The 18,538-nt window shown below is 31.9% G+C and overlaps 1 protein-coding gene and 5 non-coding genes across 8 annotated transcripts; 2 read left to right on the top strand and 4 right to left on the bottom strand.

The window, feature by feature from the left end:
* The first annotated feature begins 344 nt into the window (after nucleotides 1–344).
* Nucleotides 345–418, top strand: Trnat-agu (transfer RNA threonine (anticodon AGU)). The gene has a single exon. It is a non-coding gene; the product is annotated as a tRNA-Thr (tRNA).
* Nucleotides 419–3,523: 3,105 nt separating this feature from the next.
* Trnac-gca (transfer RNA cysteine (anticodon GCA)) lies at nucleotides 3,524–3,595 on the bottom strand. Its single transcript has one exon. It is a non-coding gene; the product is annotated as a tRNA-Cys (tRNA).
* Nucleotides 3,596–4,297: 702 nt separating this feature from the next.
* Trnac-gca (transfer RNA cysteine (anticodon GCA)) lies at nucleotides 4,298–4,369 on the bottom strand. Its single transcript has one exon. It is a non-coding gene; the product is annotated as a tRNA-Cys (tRNA).
* A 3,942-nt stretch (nucleotides 4,370–8,311) lies between these two features.
* Nucleotides 8,312–8,433, bottom strand: LOC130669201 (U5 spliceosomal RNA). The gene has a single exon (XR_008990134.1). It is a non-coding gene; the product is annotated as a U5 spliceosomal RNA (small nuclear RNA).
* Nucleotides 8,434–13,652: 5,219 nt separating this feature from the next.
* Trnaa-agc (transfer RNA alanine (anticodon AGC)) lies at nucleotides 13,653–13,725 on the bottom strand. The gene has a single exon. It is a non-coding gene; the product is annotated as a tRNA-Ala (tRNA).
* Nucleotides 13,726–14,979: 1,254 nt separating this feature from the next.
* On the top strand, nucleotides 14,980–18,370 carry LOC130668286 (aromatic-L-amino-acid decarboxylase-like). 3 transcript variants are annotated; one of them, XM_057470498.1, is made up of 9 exons: nucleotides 14,980–15,139; nucleotides 16,052–16,277; nucleotides 16,362–16,595; nucleotides 16,683–16,812; nucleotides 16,887–17,147; nucleotides 17,224–17,341; nucleotides 17,410–17,500; nucleotides 17,566–17,766; nucleotides 17,841–18,370. In XM_057470498.1, the coding sequence occupies exons 2-9, from the start codon at nucleotides 16,077–16,079 to the stop codon at nucleotides 18,168–18,170; spliced, it is 1,566 nt and encodes a 521-aa protein (XP_057326481.1). In that variant the 5' UTR covers nucleotides 14,980–15,139; nucleotides 16,052–16,076; the 3' UTR covers nucleotides 18,171–18,370. The 3 variants fall into 3 exon arrangements, with proteins under 3 accessions (XP_057326481.1, XP_057326482.1, XP_057326483.1); XM_057470499.1 differs by having other exon boundaries at nucleotides 14,981–15,143; XM_057470500.1 differs by lacking the exon at nucleotides 14,980–15,139 and adding an exon at nucleotides 15,772–15,984.
* Nucleotides 18,371–18,538: the final 168 nt, after the last annotated feature.

Below are 18,538 nucleotides of genomic sequence, written 5' to 3'. Positions count from 1 at the left end.
CTCTGCCACCACCCGAGTTCCGTGCCGGAGAGTGGGGGTCAGCCACCCCCATACACGCTTGCGCTTCTCGTATTATTGCTTGCCCTCAATATCCAAGTTCATAAATGATATTTTTGTAACAAAAAAGAATTTGTTATTTTTTCGTGGAAAAATTTCCAAGAAAAAAGTTTTTAAAAAAATGTGGGAATGGATCATTTAAATTTTGAATTTTTTACTGAATATTGAGGACTGTAAATTTTTTGTTTAAATAAAAAAATTGTTGAATTAAAAATTGGAAGTAAAAATATTTGTGACGAGGAGAATACTGAGGTTGAAAAATGTAAAAAGATTAAACGTGGGTATATGGCGCCGTGGCTTAGTTGGTTAAAGCGCCTGTCTAGTAAACAGGAGATCGAGGGTTCGAATCCCTCCGGAGCCTCATTCGTTGGTCGATTATTTTTTTTTCCGTGGAAAAATTTAATTATTTCATTATAATTTACTAAAATGACATAAGTACTTACCTCTTAATAAAGTTTTATTATTACTTTTGGTCAATTAAGCGCGAAATGATTTTTGTTTAGGGTTAAAAATAACTTTTCCAATAACAGTAAGCAAAGTAATTTCTACTTGTCTAAAATTTAAGACGAAAACTTTAACAAAGTTCAGTAGTCGTTGTAATTTTTCTCTTTTATTTTATTTTTCTTTTTATTTCTTTTCTTTTATAACTTTTTAAAAGCTCAGTTCATAAGCTTGTGGTTCAGCATTTTTAACCCCAAAAACTCAAACAAAAGTTAGATAAATGTTTTTTCTTTTTTTATTATTACAAAAAATAATTACATAACATAATATTTTATTAATTAACAAAAGTAATTTATAAATATAAATTAATACAATAAAATGTACGAGTTAACTCAATATAAAAATATTATTAAATTTTATAAATAATTTTCAATTACTCAAGTAATAAGAAAATGCAGTTTTAACGAGCCAATCACAAATATAGTATCGATAATAATGAAATAATGGTTAAATTGAAGAAATAAGTGATGAGTTTATTGATGATAAGTAAAGCATTATTAAGAGAAAGATGAAGTAGCGTATCGTCGACGTTACGGAAATAGAATAAAAAATAAAAAAAGGCTTGAGTAAATCGATTAATCGGTTAAACTGGCAAACCCCCATAAAATTCAATTGTCTTGGTGCCATGCGTCTCCCGCACGTCCTAACCACCCTTATATTTTCATCCATCCCTCTTCAGGAGAGCAAGTTAACTCAAACGATCCACCAGCAGCAACAGCAGAGCCAGCTATTAGGGTGTCAATTAAATTAGATCATCTAACCGGGGGGTGATTTCATTCGTGAAACCTTTTCGCTCTCACTCGCCCTCGTTCATTTCGGCTCTACGATTTATAGTCTATATATCTGTACTGTTAAGTATCTTCGTATGTTTATTTTCATGCCGATAGACAGCGAGCTGATGAAACTTTATAAAAATAAATTTTAAGTGTCAGGCGTACGTATGATGACACTATTTATGACGTTGTATTGCTATGGGCGACATAAATTATTGTCCTTCTTTCAACTGTTGATATGAATAATTTAGAGGTTTTTCTTTTTCGGTTTATTAAGCGAGGGAACAACCCTTGCTTTTTTTGTCGGTGTTTACTCATTGAATTAAAAATATAAGCAATGACTATTCCATTGACACACGAATAATGATCTCAGTCATTTTAATTTTAATTCATCAAGTTTTCGATCGGACGAAAAAATGGATAACGAAAATTTTCAGTTGAAATAATAATTCTGGAAGCAGATTTTTTTCGAAAAGTAAAAATAATTGGGCTTTACTTTCGCTGTAATAAATTTTGCAGAGCAATTTTTGTCGATTGATTTATTTGAAATTTTTTAATTTTGATACCTCAATAAAAATTTTGATCTCGGAAAAAAAAGGAATTTAAACCGGTTAATACTTTTTTTTATCCGATGAATAAAACAAAATTTATGGGCACTTTAACTCGAAGCCAAATAAAATAAATAGATTAAACCTCTGCAGGGTAACAACAACAAAAAAATGGCATCAACTGATCAGTGATCACTTATATGTAGCATTGACACTCACTTGCATGAGTTGTTCCGAATTCTGGAAGAGCAGAATCAACCCCAACCCATGAATCGAAATGATCATAGCTTCTGGACTCCCGATTATTTGAAACGATAATGGTGGATTAGCAGGCATCTGCCATCTGGCCAACTAAAACTTTCTCTTCTTTACACAATCTGTACACTTTATTTACAGTATCTACACAATTTACGTGTCGAACAAAAGAAAAACTAGCCATGTATTTGATTTCCAATAAAATTATCCACTCAAAAATTAACATTCAACGCGCATTAAATCCGCATGACACTAAATATGATTGATCATTTTGTTTACATACTTTTTTCAAAAGTTCTTAACACTGTACAGAAAAAAACATAAAATTGATAGATTATGAATTTGGTTGAGAGAACGAGCAGTAGCAGAGGATAGCGAAAAACGATAGGGGACAAGACTTATCTGGGATATACATTTAATTTGGCTGTCCGCCAATTGGCACGATCGACTTAGCCAATTCTCAGAGTATTTCATGGATTTACGGAATATTTAGTAGGGCTTATGGTTTTAACGTTTGCTCGGTTGTCTGTATGTGTTGCAGGTGGCTGACACTTGCGTGATTCACGTTCTGTGTGGTCACATGTACGTGCGATAACACACGAACTGGACTATCTATGTTTCGAGATATGGATATCGATATAGACAGTTCCTCTCTTCCCGCTACTCTCACTCCCTCTCAATATCTATCTATCCATCTCCATGGTCTAGATGACCCACACACACCCTGTTTAGTTTATATAACGTGGTTTTTCTCTTACCATTCTTTTCCCTTTTAATATCTTTACTCATATCACTCCTATTCTTTTAGACTCGTTTTTAACTCGGACATTTTTATATCCCACACTCATATCTGGCCAATTTGTGGCCATAATCCAATAAAAGATATTCAACTTTTAAGATTTATGGTTATTGTAGAGAAAAAAAAAGTAAATAATTAAGAAAACTATAAACATTTTTTACAAGGGAAAATATCCGAAAGCATTTTATTTGTTAGTTTGAAAGGTCAAATTAATTATTAAGGTAAAAACAAAAATAGGTTTCGCCAATTAAATTTATGTTGAAGCTAACATACATTTGTTTTTTTTTTCTTTTATTGAGCTACAAGTAATATAAGGCATTAAATTACTCTAACGACTATTTTTACGGAAGCCTTATCATCATACTGTGTTCTGGCCTAGTTTTATTACACTTGGAAGCAAAACATACTAATAAAAAATACTTGACTCATGCATGATCACTAACGACGTACTTCATTAAAGCCAATTATTTTTTACGAGCTTATTTTTTCGTCGAAGTTTTTTAAGAAAATTATGTCATTTAAAGCCGATTATAGTTCAAGGATGAAATGAAGTTTTCATTGATGGAAAAAGTAAAAAAAAAAAAAGAATGAGGGGGCACCCGGGTTTGAACCGGGGACCTCTCGATCTGCAGTCGAATGCTCTACCACTGAGCTATACCCCCAATTTATTAAAAGCGCCGCGTCTCAGTGCGGTATCTAAAGAAAATGTTGAATAGATGAGCGGAATTATTCAAATAATAGACAAAAAAACAAATAAAAAAAATAAGGGGGCTACTGGATTTGAACCGGGGACCTCTGAATCTGCAGTCGAACTCTTTCTCTGTTTTTTTTTTTATTAAAATTTTCTTTATGCTTCTATACGGACATTACACGGAAAAAAATGTGATGCCAAAGTAATATCATTATTGATATTAAAATAATATCACAAATCTAAAACCAATGATACAAATTTTGTATCAGTTTTCGCGAATGCTCAAAATAACCGTAGGATGTAAACAGTGATGGTCAAGTTATACTAAATTTCTTATTTTTTAAACCGATCACTTTCATTTATAATTTTATTTATTTAAAAAAAATACTAAAAAATAGATTTTTTTTAAATTTGATAAACAACAAAATTAGAAGTGTTATAGTTTTTCTTGTATAATGTAACAATGAAATCAAAATAAATTTGTAGGTTATAGCTGTATTAAGATGTATAGTCTATAAAGTACTATTACAGTATCACGCTTGCTGCTCTACCACTGAGCTATACCCCGATGTCTTATTATATATCGCATTTTGGCGCGATATTTGAAGATAACGTCGTTCGATAAAGCGGAAGTATTTAAATAATAGAAGAAAAAAAAAAATTAAATGCAAAAAGGGGGCACCCGGGTTTGAACCGGGGACCTCTCGATCTGCAGTCGAATGCTCTACCACTGAGCTATACCCCCAGTTTACTAAAGGAGCCGCGTCTTGGCGCGGTATTTAAAGATAACTTCATTGTATATGTTAGCGATATTATTGAAATAATGTAAAAAAAAATGTTTTTCAACAAAGTCAAAAATTTTTTCTTGTTTTATTTTTTACGTGTGAGTTGCACATCTCTTCTTTTTTGTGTGCGTGTTTAGATTGTGTCTATTCTTCTATTTTTCAAATCTTTTTCATTTGCGTTTTTTCCGGTTTGTCAAGTAAAACTTCGGACAATTTTTTAACAGAAATATTTTGTTACGCTTGTATGAATATTGATATAAATTGAAATTTACAAAGTATGATCTCAATATCAATGATGGACCGGCCGACAGGTTTTCACTGACGTTTGTCGAATCGACCGCCAAGTGCAAACACTCATAGCAATGGAAAGATAAATACGGGGCATCTATATATCCAGTACTTTTGAGTGCTCGACAAAGGATAGAAATCGTACATATACCAACATATAATACTTTTATCATCTCTGTAAACTTTGATTAATATCCCAATAAAATAAACAAAACAAATATAAAACAGTATATACACTAGTGTAATAAAAAATTATTATCTAGTAAAAAAAATAATAATAATTATTATTGCCGCAATAAAAATTTGTCAAATGTTATAACTTAAGTGAAGTCAAGTAAACTGAAATATGACAGATGAATTCCAATTGATCGCACGTCAGTAGATAACGCTATTAAATTATACACCTCATTTAATTTTATTAGGTTTCAAGTTTCATAAGTGTTTTATCTATACCATAGGTTTTCAAATTTATATGCTTGTTTTGACTTCATCGTAATTTTTTAATATAAAAAACGTCCCATTAATTTTCGACAAAAAAAGCTATTGAAAAATTTTTCATCGAAATTTCAGGACAAAATTTTTTCATCAAAAACTCCTGGATTAGAATCATGCAGATAAATGTTTTCAGCTTCCAATTCGAATTTTTCTTTGCATGGATTGCCAAATTTTTAGGTCGCATTATTAATTTACAAGTAAATGTCAATTTTGGAAAATTTTGAATGCATAATAGAATTTTTTGGCATTTAAAAAAAAACAACAGATTGTTAGACAAATAATGAAGAGGAGTATGCCTTTTACAATAGCATGTCTGACGACAGGTACGATAATATACTACAGACCACCTAGTGACTTCATGACTCTACCATATGCTACCATGACTAAGCCACACATGCTTTTTGATCTTTGTCCACGTCCAAACAATTAACAATAAATAATACCCCAAACAAATTCTCAAATATTCATCAAGACTTGTTACCAAAAAGTTTAGAAATGACAATTCAAAAATTTTAATAATCATCCAATAAATAACTTGACTTTTTGTGGTTGCAGAATGAGATGAGTAAAAAAGATATCAGGCTAGTTAGCAGACAGGTTAAAAATTTGTGGGGTGGTTTTGTACGAATACTTACAGTCAACTCCCCAATGTAACACAAAAAAATATATATATATATATTTATATAAATATATATCTGTATATGGATGTATATACACATCGGAAAGATGATGCAATTAATCAACGTAAACAGAATTCAGCGAACAATAGATCCCTTTTTATAGCTGTGTCCTCTACCTATCCACCCCCTCTGACTTGCACGCACCGCCTTCTGTCAATAAATAAATCTTGTCCCGCAGAGAGCCACCCCATATATATGTACCAGCGAGTTACGCGTTTTACGTCAGGGTTTTTGAAGGGTGACATTGATATGTCGCCTCGGGATCATCCGGAATACCGTGTAAACAAGTATAAATAATAATTAATAAATTTATATCAAACAATATTCCGCTAAAAAATATATATATTTACGCATTTAAAATTCAAATATCAAACATCAATTTTATTTCGTTTTTCGGTTATCAAAAATTCAGTGGCTACCCGTATTTACTTAATAAAGTCATTTTGTGATGCATTGAAATATTTATCCATAAATATTTGATGAAAAATAAATAATATCAATTATTAATTCATTGATGTAATAATTAATGTAATCAATTATTGTTTATGTTTGCCATCGAACAAAAACTTCAATTAGCAGATTAAAATATTTTTCACATTTAAATAATTATATATTTTTTTTAATTTTCATTCTACTGCAAATCATTTTTTTAAAAAATATTTATGTACGTTCCAATTTTAATTAATATTTATATATATATATATATATTTAATCATTTTTTTATTCGAATGACAAATATATATTTATTGATACTATGATTATTTACTCAGTAAATTTCCTCGAGTATGATAATAATTACCTATAACATATTATTGTAACTGAGATTGCTTGGAAAATATGAAGAAATTGGATAAATATATATATATTAAAAAGAGCAATTGATTTTTGTGCCGCTATCGAGAAAAAGTAAACGACACAAATTAAATTTTTTTTTATATTATTATTGCCAAGTAAATAATTTTTTTAAAATAAATTTATTTTTCATAAATTAGTCATGATCTTGGAAATAAAAAAAATAAAAATAAATAATTATAGTCTAATAATAATGAATATTAATGATCATTAAGAAATAAATACGTTCAAAGTCTAGACGCTGGATAATAGTGCATACAAAGTAGAGTGAATTGATCATAATAAATCTATAGTCACAGTAATAATTAATAAAATTAGATCTCTGTCTTTTCGCGACTAATTATCCTTCATACATATCCTCAAGTTATTGAGAGTCTTTAAAGCTTTTATGGCGATAATGTAACTGGAAATTAAAATCGTCAATAAAAAATAATTTAAAAAAAAAAGTGCAGTAAATTTGTAATTAAAAATAAATAATTTAAACTCTAAAGTATTTAAAAATTAACGTGACGGATAGAAGCATCGCGACACGAATTATCCGTTAGTTACAAGCGTCAGTGCGGGTTGTTGTTGGAAATTGACAGACCAACGAATCATTTGTTACCCTCTTGCCTATCCTGAGAGAGAAAAAAAACACACACACACAGACTATTCCCCGACCAGCGCTTGCTTTCCATTCCTGTCGCGAATTAATCCATCAAAACACCCACCGCCGTACACACCAACAACTCAGAGTCACACCCCCCGTGCTTTTTTTTTATATTTCAAGTCACCTACAAACTACAACCCTGCTTGAACATCAGCTTCTGTGCTGAACACTATCTATGAACCAGAGAAATTCAGAAATACCAGTTTACTCTTCTACGGCTTTATCATCGTAGTTGGGTAGTTTAAACTGTTAACGGTCTCTAGAGAGTTTTGTTATCTCATGATTTATGTTAGCCTGAGGTCTAATATTATTTATTGTCCTAACTATTAACCAAACTCAAAGTTTACACTGTATAAAACACGATGATAAATTTTGTCGATTGAAAATTCATTGGCGAAAATAAGTAAGCGCGCGGATGTTTTTAATTTCAAAATTTTATTTTAAATCTAACATTTATTTATTTAAACGCCGACTGTAGAATATAATCTTTCAGAACCAAATATAGATGATCCGCCCAGAAAAAATTTTCAAAAGGGAATTATTAATCTCTATCTTCCAAATGAATCGAACATATTAAAATAATGACGCAATAATCGAAAAAAAATGAATTTTTTTTAATTTAAAAGTTTAAAAGTTTTGAAACAAGAGTGCTCTTATGAAAAAAATTTACTTTAACCAAATTTCATTTTTTTTTCTGTGTGTAAATTGCAAAATACATTGAATAATATTATTCCTCAATGAGAAAATGTTTTGTACTTGAAATCCAAGTAAGCGTGATGTGTTAAACTTCATCCGAATTTTTTTTGTCCGATTTCTTACATACTTCAAAATATATCACTATTACCTTGCAAAAAATTGAATGGACTGAAAATTATTTTCAGAATCTCCAAAGAACTTTCAGTTTTCAAGTCCTAGAAATTATGTTTAAAATTATTTATGACCCGGCTATTGCCGGGTACAACAAAAAATAAGTTAAAGACTCATCATTTGTTCCCCTCCACGGAAATCTTTAGTAAAAGGCGAAAGATTTATGCGTGTAACTGAAGGGAAACCAGAGTGACTAGATCATCACTCGGAATAGCTTAAAACAACTCTGAGGCAACATTCCCAATGCGGACTTTATTTCTCATTAAATGCCACCTGGCGGTGAGTATCCAAAACTTTACAGCTGCACTCTATCCCTTCCCCAGTAGCTTCAGTACCCACTACCTGCTGAACCCTTTTAATTCATCGCACAATGCAACTGCTTAAATATTCCAGAGTAGAATTTAGAATAGAGAGCATTATGTCCCATCGACCGTCACTCTCGCCTGAATACTTAAACATTTAAATCCGTGTCATCACACGATTAATCTCATTACAAATGTAGTAATATCATACGTATATAGGGAGTTAAGCCGGCTGACACCCTAACCGCATCTTCACTTTCCACTAATTATCACTCCATTCTCTCTTATTCTCCATTAATCCCTTTCTCATTCAAGACTCGATAATTATATAAAATCCATTCGACCTGTTACATTCTCCATACGTTTAATATTTTATTTTCTATTAAAATCAAATGAATTTTTAACACAATTGTGTTATTATTTATATTTATATTTACATTAAAAGGGAGAACTAAAGCATAACGATTGATAGGTGCGGGTGTGGTATTCGCATCAGTTCGATGCCTCGACATATTCGCGAGTATTTGCGAGTACAGCTAAAGCGTGGGATCAATATAAACGATGAGACTGCGAGAGCTCATCTTTAAGCACCGCCCGGTTGTATTCCAACGGACCAATGACTGTCCGCAGTTCTGCTGGTGGTAACCAATCGCGGCGCTGCATTGATTTTTCGCGCGATTCTTTTTTTATTTTCAAAAATGTATTTCTTCGCGCAGGCGGTAGTCGTTGGTAATGTTAAATATATACATATATATGCCTTGAGAATAAAAAGCGAGAGGCATCGAGAAGAAAGAGGAGAATCGATGAGGATGAGGGCGAGAGTCGTATAGGGGTAAACGAACCCCTGTTTCCATCCTGCTCTTAAAGTCTCACTGCTGTTATCGGCTGTCCCTTTTTCAATCATAAAATCCACGACTTGACGAGTGAAAATAACAATAAAAAAAAAATCGCCTAACCCGCAAGTTCATTTTCTCCACTCACTGCATGAGTGTACATTATGTTGTGATGGTTAAAGGACAGACTTAATATTCGGTACTTATGTGTATTTTTTATCACCCCTTACTTTCACTTTTTTTTATTTTTTCATGCTTATCTTGCTCTTTCATCTTGAAGTGCTGTCTTGGGTTTTAATCTCAAAGGTCGACTGAACATTTTTCAAATATTTCATGGTTCATGGTTAAAGAATAAAAAAATGGCTAAAAGAAAAACAAGAAAAAAAAATATATACACATATATATGTTTTTCTTTTCTTATTTTACTTCTTAGATTTCTTGCTTCGCAGTACGAAATTAATGAAAAATATTTTTTTAATTAAAAAAAAAAAAAAAATACTGAGTAAATACAAAAAATTAAATATAAATAATCTTTAGTTCAAACAGAAAAGGTAATTTACCGACTTTAAAATTCCTATAGCGAGATTGCTGTATAACTTTATGTATAAGTTATATAATATGATGATATAATAAGGTAACTTTGGAGATCTGTATAATGAATTTATTATAAGACAGTCCACGTTTTGTGATTCACACAGGGAATTCGTTAAAAATCGTACGGGAGAATTTCCAACTCGCCTTAGGCAGTTTTAATTTTTTCCTCAGTTCCATACTTAATTTTTATTTTTCTTTCCAACCCAATATTTATTTTAATTAATTTATGAAAAATAAAATCCATGTTTTCCAGAGAAATTAAAAAAAAAATTAATTATTAGTCTGTGAAAACTTTCTGTTGCCCAATGGCTTTCACGAAGGAAAAAATAATAAATAATTGTCATTAATTTGCTGCACGTGTAAATAATAAATGTAATTAACCAAGACCTTGATAATAATAAAAAATACTAACCAGCAGTTGCCTTTCACTTGAATACACATTAATAACAATAATTCAAGTTATTGAACACACTTAAAAATGATTATTTTGACCTTACATATTTTTAAATCTTATAAATAAATAATTTAATAAATAAATCCATATTAATTACGTTAATTTACTTAGAAATTTTTAAGTTTAAATAAATATATATAATAAAATTGTAAAATAATATAAAAAAGTTAAGTATATTAACATGAATAACTCGCAATAAACGAGTTTCATCAGGCAAAAAAATCTCGTATTCGCATCCCAGAATATACGGTCCATAACCATAACTGGTCGGTCGTCATTTCCCGATGTTGGATATATATAATATAGAGGAAGAGTGTAGAGTTGAATACAAGTTGAGCTTTTCTTGTGTCTGGTACGTGACACAACCCGCTTTTACATCTTCACACACACACATATAAATATACTGTATAAAGAAATGTCATTTTCTTATTCGCTCGCTCTACTCTCATCATCCCTATACTAGACCCTCATCGGCAAGTCTTCATCTTCATCTTCATCTCCGTCCTCGTCCTCGTTTTCATCCTCGTCTTCGTCCTCGTCCAAGTCCTGCCATCGAAAATTGTCCAATGAGAAAGTTCAGGGTTTATGACGACTCGCGGTAGGAATACGAATTCCTCTGGGTTTATTCCGCAAATTTTACTCTCCACAAACCCTGATTACTTTTTTTCACTTGATTTTGTCTTGTAATTTTTTTATTTAAATTATTAATGAAGATCTGATTTAAATGACAACTGTTTGGTGGAGAGACCCGCCAAGAGCAATGGAACATATTTTATGGAGTTAATAAGAGAGACGGTTGTAAATGACGATAAAAGTAACACGTTTCTAAGACAAGAGCAATTTGGTCTAGAAACCACCAACGCCCCATTGCTTGTCTCATTCTTGTGAATTTACTGATCTATTTCTCGCAGACTCGGCAACTCGAACAGAGCAGTGTCGTAGTTTTTGTTGTTTTCTTGTTTGAAACAAAGACTTGAATTTCACCGTCATCGTATATTGAATTTTTTATTATAAAAATAAAAATAAAAATAATTTCAAAGAGGGTTACCTTATCAGGGGAATAAAAGAGAAGTGCTTTGACACGCAGAAAAGAGCTGATCGGCACCGCGAATTGCACGTTTTCTCTTCTCTTTACTTTACTCTGGGAGCCGTCCGCACGATGAGGTACATTTGTATGTGTATTTTTAAAGTGTGAGGATAACCCGTGAGCCAGAGAATGAAAAGGTATATAGTGGAAAATAAAAGAGAGCAGAGAAGACTGGGAGATCGCAGTAAATTCTCGGGAAATAGCTCCGGTAATATATAGAGCTGGCTACATTCTGCATATGTCATCTGGACTTTTCTACTATTCCTCTGTCTCCTCTCGCTTCTACGCTTCTTCAACCCCCCTGCCACCTACTTCACACATTTACACGTACACACATCCCTGCTGCATACATTATTTTCAACTCATACTCATCTTCCCGTCCTAGCTTTTCTCTCATTCGGACCGTTCGTATTCCTATATTACATATGAATATATCCACATATATGCGGTTCTTGGCGACATCTTTTACCCATACTTCGTTGAATTACTGCATTTATATAATACTCAAGATTTAAATCCGCGAAAAAAATTTTCCATAGAAAAGAATCATCATTTTTTAAATTTTCATCATTTTCAGAAAATTTTATTTTAAATAAAATTTTAAAAAACGTCAAAATTAATATTAAATTTTTTTTTTTTTTTTTTTTTCAAATTAAAAATTTTTTTTTTCTAAATGATAACACATATAGCCGACAAGACATATGATATCTATGAAAGTTTCTAAAGATTGTACATTACAAAGTCGTATAAACGTAAGACGAGTAAATCTTAGTCAAGAAAACTGTACAGCAGATATCAGGCGGAAGAAAGGGAGAGAAAGAGAGAAAGATAGTGAATAGTAGTGCAGAGACGGAAAAGCCGACGAACTCGAAAGCTCGCCAAGTTCGCCAGAGCACACGATATCGTGAAAGAGAGTGTCACGTTCCCATAGCAACTGGACGACTCCGCCTCTCTGGACTCCCTCGTTCGTTCGATATCCCTCCACATAACTCCTTTCTCTCTTCACCTCTCACCCGCCGGCACTCTCTTTCACTCTCATCTGCCTACACTCTTACTTACACTTCCTCATACATCTAAACATATATATACAAACACCCACACACACACAACATACTCATCTCCGTTATCAATGCGCTCTACATTTTTCTCCAACAGAATAGAACAAGAGACAAGACGAGTCTTACACTTAATATATCCAAGAAGCCATGGAATATCGAGAAAAAAAATGTTATCGCTATCACAATATTTTTTATTAATCGAGAGTAAAAAAAAAGAAAATTGCCAACATTTACTTGCACTGTTATTTCCTCTCGTACTTGGAAAAAATATTTAATCAGTCATAAAATTCGATCGACTTCGAAACACGTTTCTGGTCCATAGACCAGCGAGTTTAGTTTACATTACATTAATATGGCTTTCTCTTTCTTGTGCTTCACTACTATAGCAGGTATATACAGAATAGAATGGACGAGGGACCGGGGGTTTAATTTTGTTGAGTGCATCCACGGCTGATCTAAAATTGCGTGGACTCATACACTGTCTGCTGTTATGTATACACTCTGTACTCTACAGTCTATTCTGTACAGACTGTCTCTACATACTATGTAAATGCACCGGCATTTAGCTGACGTAACACCTGTACACAATACAATGCAGATGAAAAAGACAATATGTTGTCCGAGATAGGTCATGCAGCTTAAAAAGTACACGAGCAAGTGCACTTAGCAAGTAAAATTTATTTTTTAGTATGTGACAAATTTTTAACTACACAGAAAAAAGATTTTCTTGGCGCTAGAATTTTTTTGCATTGAAAAATGAACACAAAAATTTTCTTGGGACGAGAAAAAATTTATTGACTCAAAAAATTTTTTCTTGTTCTGAGAAAATTAATTCTCGCTATAAGAAAATTTTTTTTCAATTCATAATGCAAAGAATTTCTTGGGGTGAGTAAAAATTTTTTGTGTCAAGAGTTTTTTTTTTCTGTGTAATTTTATAGAGCTTTTATTACTTAATTTCTGTTTGAAAGAACCGGGAAAATTTAAAAGTGACTAAAAAAATAAAAAATTTTTTAAAAATTATTTAATTAATAAAAAAAATGATTTAAGAATTAAAATATGATTTTAAAAAAAATGAAAAAATAATTGGAGGCGCCGGGTATCGATCCCGGTACCTCTCGCATGCTAAGCGAGCGCTCTACCATCTGAGCTACGCCCCCATTGGATACACCCCGAAGTTTTGAGAGCCCATTTTAAACTATTGAAATAACTAGCCCATAAAATAATATATTTATAAATTATTAATAATGTTATATAATTTTTACAAGTAAAAAAATGCAACATTGTAATGCGACCCTGAAAATTTACCGCGATTTAATTATTTAATAGTTAATTAGTCATAAAAAAATAATTGACTCATCCTGTACAATTACTTATGCCATTTATGAATTATCGTAAAGCTTTGATAAACATTACAGTAATTTGTTAAGATAATAGACATTATTATATATTTTCTTGTTAAATAAATTTAATAATTTATGAAGAAAAAATTTTTAATTAAAAAAGAACTAATAGGGGATTCGAACTGACTTGCGCTGTAAAAAATTGTTTACGCGTTGCATGATTGACCAAATAACAACAGGATATAATTTGGTGGATTCAAAAAAAGATATCCTTGAAATTACATCAATCTCCATAAAAAAAAATTATGGCGGCAAACAGAATATTTAAATTTCAAAAAATTTGTGACTCTTCTTAATTTATTGTTATTAGTAATGATGATAATTAATATATTTCAAAAGTAAAATATTGAGTGGTCAATGTCAAGGGTAATCAGTGAAAAAAAGCTGATGCCGCTCTGGCAAGAGTCCAGCAACCGGTAGCTCCAGCAAGTACATAACATAATAAAAATTACATAAGTATAAAGAAGTGCCGTCATGCGCAACCAATCAACTGGTACTTGTTAGAAGGTATGTTCGAGTGATCGTGGAGGCGTGAAAATCCCGTGTTTTCATCGCAACTTCTTTGATCGATCAGCAAGTCATGATTTCTTATATATTATTTCAATTAAATAATACATGTATTATTTTTTATATAACAAAGTTTCCATTAAAACTGTAATTTAATCGTTACAATATAACATATTCTAACCATTAATCACTTAATCATTATAGTAATCAATGTTTCTGACCCAATTACAGGATTGTGATTTAAATATTCCGATTTAAATAAACTCTGAATTATTTTTTAGCTATGAAAAAAAATTAATTAACCATTTTTTGAATTGTATTTCCGCGTTGGCATCCATACTTGCAAGGACATGGTCAAGTATATTGAATGGTAATAAATATAATAACGATTAAATCTAAAAAAAAAGTGGTGGGGTTACCTATTGTCTAAGAACTAGTAAACTTTTTAAAAATGAATGGGAATAGACTGATGGGAGAATAAATATATAAAGAGCGTATGAATATCTGAATTATTCAGTCTAGAAAAATAGTAAAACTTTATAGATCTTTTTAACTCACTATTTCTTTTTACTAATAAAAATATAAATCAAAACATATATGTTTTCTTATATTTGAATTTTTATCATAGGAGTTAAATTTTTACCAACTTTCCCTGCCGAAAATAGCAAGTATATTATTTTTTATCACCATTCATTCGTACACGGGAAAATTATTTTCGTTTGAAATGCAATTAAATGGTGGCATAGTACCCGCACGAAAAAATATATATCCCGGCAAAATAGTATATATCCCTTATATCTTCAGTATTGTCGTAAGTATGCTGTTTTGCCGGTATATATTCCCGGGTATTTATTTTTTCGTATGAGTAAAGCCGGTCCATGTTGACCACCTGCAGAAATTTAAATAAACATAAAAAGTTACTATGGCCGTATATGTAATATTACTAGTAAAATTGGCGGTTATATCAAAAATTACTGTAATCATTATAAATTTTTCTATGATTGTAGAAATTTTTTCATGTGTTTATTTCAATTTCCGTTAGGTGGTGGGCAGCAGAAAAAATTAATACAAAGTTTCAAATTCAAAAATTTATCCGAATGTAAAATTATAAGTCAAATCATCTTATAAATTTTTGTATTCTTAGCATTAAAAAAAAGTACTCTGGTAAAAAACTATTGTATGAAATTTGACTTTCGGTCTGTGCCTCGTCATAAGAGTAAAAATACATATGAGATTTTTGTTAAATAGTTAAATAGATAAAAGGGCATAGAAGAATGAATTATCATTTTAAAACGCGATAAAAAAGTTATAACTACGAGATATATAATATAATAATATTATAAGAGATGTGTTGACACAAAATCATTGCACGTGCTGGCAAACTTATAATTTTGAATGATTAAGGAGAAAGCCAAAGAGAAAGTATTCAAAGTGTTGGTGGTATATAAATATAAGTGGGTCCATCCGCAGACGATCATTTTGTGAAAGAAAGTTTTTAGACAAACACGCGTCAGTTATTTTAATAATTTTTAGTTATTCTCTTAAGTTAAAACTAAAACTTTTGTTTTGTGAACAGGATTGAGGTTGAAAGTGATTTTAAAATGGAAGCTAAAGAGTTCACGGAATTCGCTAAGGCGACTGTTGATATGATTGTTGATTACAATGATAGTTTGAGAGATAGGAAGGTCTTGCCGAATGTCGAGCCTGGATATTTGAGCAAATTAATTCCTGGAGAGGCGCCCGAAAAAGCCGAATCCTGGCAGGATGTTTTCAATGACATCGAACGAGTCATTTTACCGGGTGTAAGTTTGTCAGAATTTTTAATTTACTAATTGATGATTAAGTGCAGGGAGAGATAAGCGGTGATAATTATAATGGTGATGCAGGTAACACATTGGAATTCACCGCGCTTTCATGCATATTATCCGACTGCTAATTCATACCCAGCGATTGTGGGTGAATTATTGAGTGCCGGGATCGGAGGAGTAGGATTTTCATGGATCGCATCACCAGCATGTACAGAATTAGAAGTTGTTACGATGAATTGGCTTGGGAAATTGTTGGGATTGCCGAAAGAATTTTTGAATTGCAGTGAAGGACCTGGTGGCGGTGTCATACAAGTAATTATAATTATCAAAAATTATTAATTAATAATATTCGCAATTGTAAATTATAAGCAGATTAAATATTTCTTAATTTTTTTTTAGGGTTCGGCAAGCGAAGCAACTCTGGTTGGTCTATTGGCAGCTAAAGAACGCATGGTAAGACGTTTGAAAAAAGAAAACCCTGATATGGAAGAGGGAATAATAAAATCTAAATTAGTGGCTTATACTTCGAGTAAGTATGAGATGGGTCGGATAAGTAAAAAGATTTGAGGACGAGAAATGATAATTAATTGTTAATTATTGTAGATCAGTCGAACTCTTCAGTAGAAAAGTCGGGGCTTCTCGGCTCAATGCCGATGAGACTATTGCCCGTAGATGAAAAATGCAGCCTTCGCGGCGCGACTCTGTTGGAAGCGATAAAAAAAGATCGAGAGGCTGGATTGATTCCTTGTTATGTTGTCGCGACTTTGGGAACTACTGGTACCTGCGCGTTTGATAATTTAGAGGAACTTGGACCGATTTGCAATGAAAATAATATGTGGCTTCACGTTGATGCTGCTTATGCAGGTATCATAAGTATCTTTTTCTCTAAATTTTAATGTAAGTTATCAGAATAAGTACTTACCATTCAAACTGCATCTAGGCGCAGCTTTTGTGTGCCCCGAGTACAGACACTTGATGGCTGGTATTGAGTTCACTGATTCATTTAATTTCAACCCTCACAAATGGCTTCTTACCAATTTCGATTGCTCTGCACTCTGGTATGTCTTCATTCGTCGAACTGTAATTATTAATCAAAAATTGTTAACATCTTCCACTTTCCTTACAGGGTTAGAGACTCGAGATGTCTCATTGAAGCTTTCAATGTCGAACGAATTTACCTATCACACGACAATGAAGGTCTAGCACCAGATTATCGCGTAAGTTATCAATTAAAACTCGCAATAGTTACAAAAATAAATTTAAATACTTAAAATATTTCTAGCATTGGCAAATTCCATTGGGAAGACGATTTCGCGCTTTGAAACTCTGGTTCGTTTTACGTCTATACGGAGTCGAAGGTCTTCAGAAACATATCCGTCATTCAGTAAATTTAGCCAAGAGATTCGAATCACTTGTAGAATCTGATGAAAGATTTGAAATTGTCACCGAACGATCAATGGGTCTCGTTTGTTTCAGAGTCAAGGTACATTATCACCAACAAAGAAAAAAAATACAAGCATCAATGCGTTTAATCAAATCAACTTATTTCTTTCGTAGGGAGAAAATTCATTAACACGCGATCTATACGACCGTTTAATGAAAAGGAAACGCATCTATCTAACTGCGGCAACATATCAAGAAAAATTAATCATCCGGTTCGTCGTATGCAGTCGTCTTTGTCTCGAAGAAGACATTGACTACGCTTGGAACGAGATCACAAGCCAAGCTGCTGAAATAATAAATTCCCAAATACATCAAACGGCTATCGAATGCAACCACAAGCCTGTCAAAGAGATTGAAAATTCAGGGAAATGTCCGGGAGCAATAGCTGCCCGCATCGAGGGCCTAAATATCAACAAAGCCAACGTGTTACAGAAAATATCATGATTTGTTTTCAAATTTATCGTACCTAATTTTAATTTTAATCCACTGCACTGAATCTATTAAGTTCTCATTATTAATTTTTCACAATTCAGATTTTTTCGCACAAATTTGAAATTACATATTCAGTTACTACTTTTAAGATGCTACGAAGCTTTGTACATAATTTTTGCCTTTGTATTATTGTTAATAAAGAGTTTAAATAATGAAAATATGAATTTTTCTTATGTTTTACAACTTCGCCCAGAACTATAAGACATTACTATATAAATAATTAATAATTCTTGTATATATAAATTATTTATTTCAACTATCGCTAAACGTCAGAAATACGTTAACTTATAATGAAACCAGATAAATGTTAGCATGAATAT

This window comes from Microplitis mediator, chromosome 5 (assembly GCF_029852145.1).
Source record: "Microplitis mediator isolate UGA2020A chromosome 5, iyMicMedi2.1, whole genome shotgun sequence".
In the NCBI taxonomy this organism is placed as follows: domain Eukaryota; kingdom Metazoa; phylum Arthropoda; class Insecta; order Hymenoptera; family Braconidae; genus Microplitis; species Microplitis mediator.
This window is presented reverse-complemented; position numbering and strand designations above follow the sequence as displayed.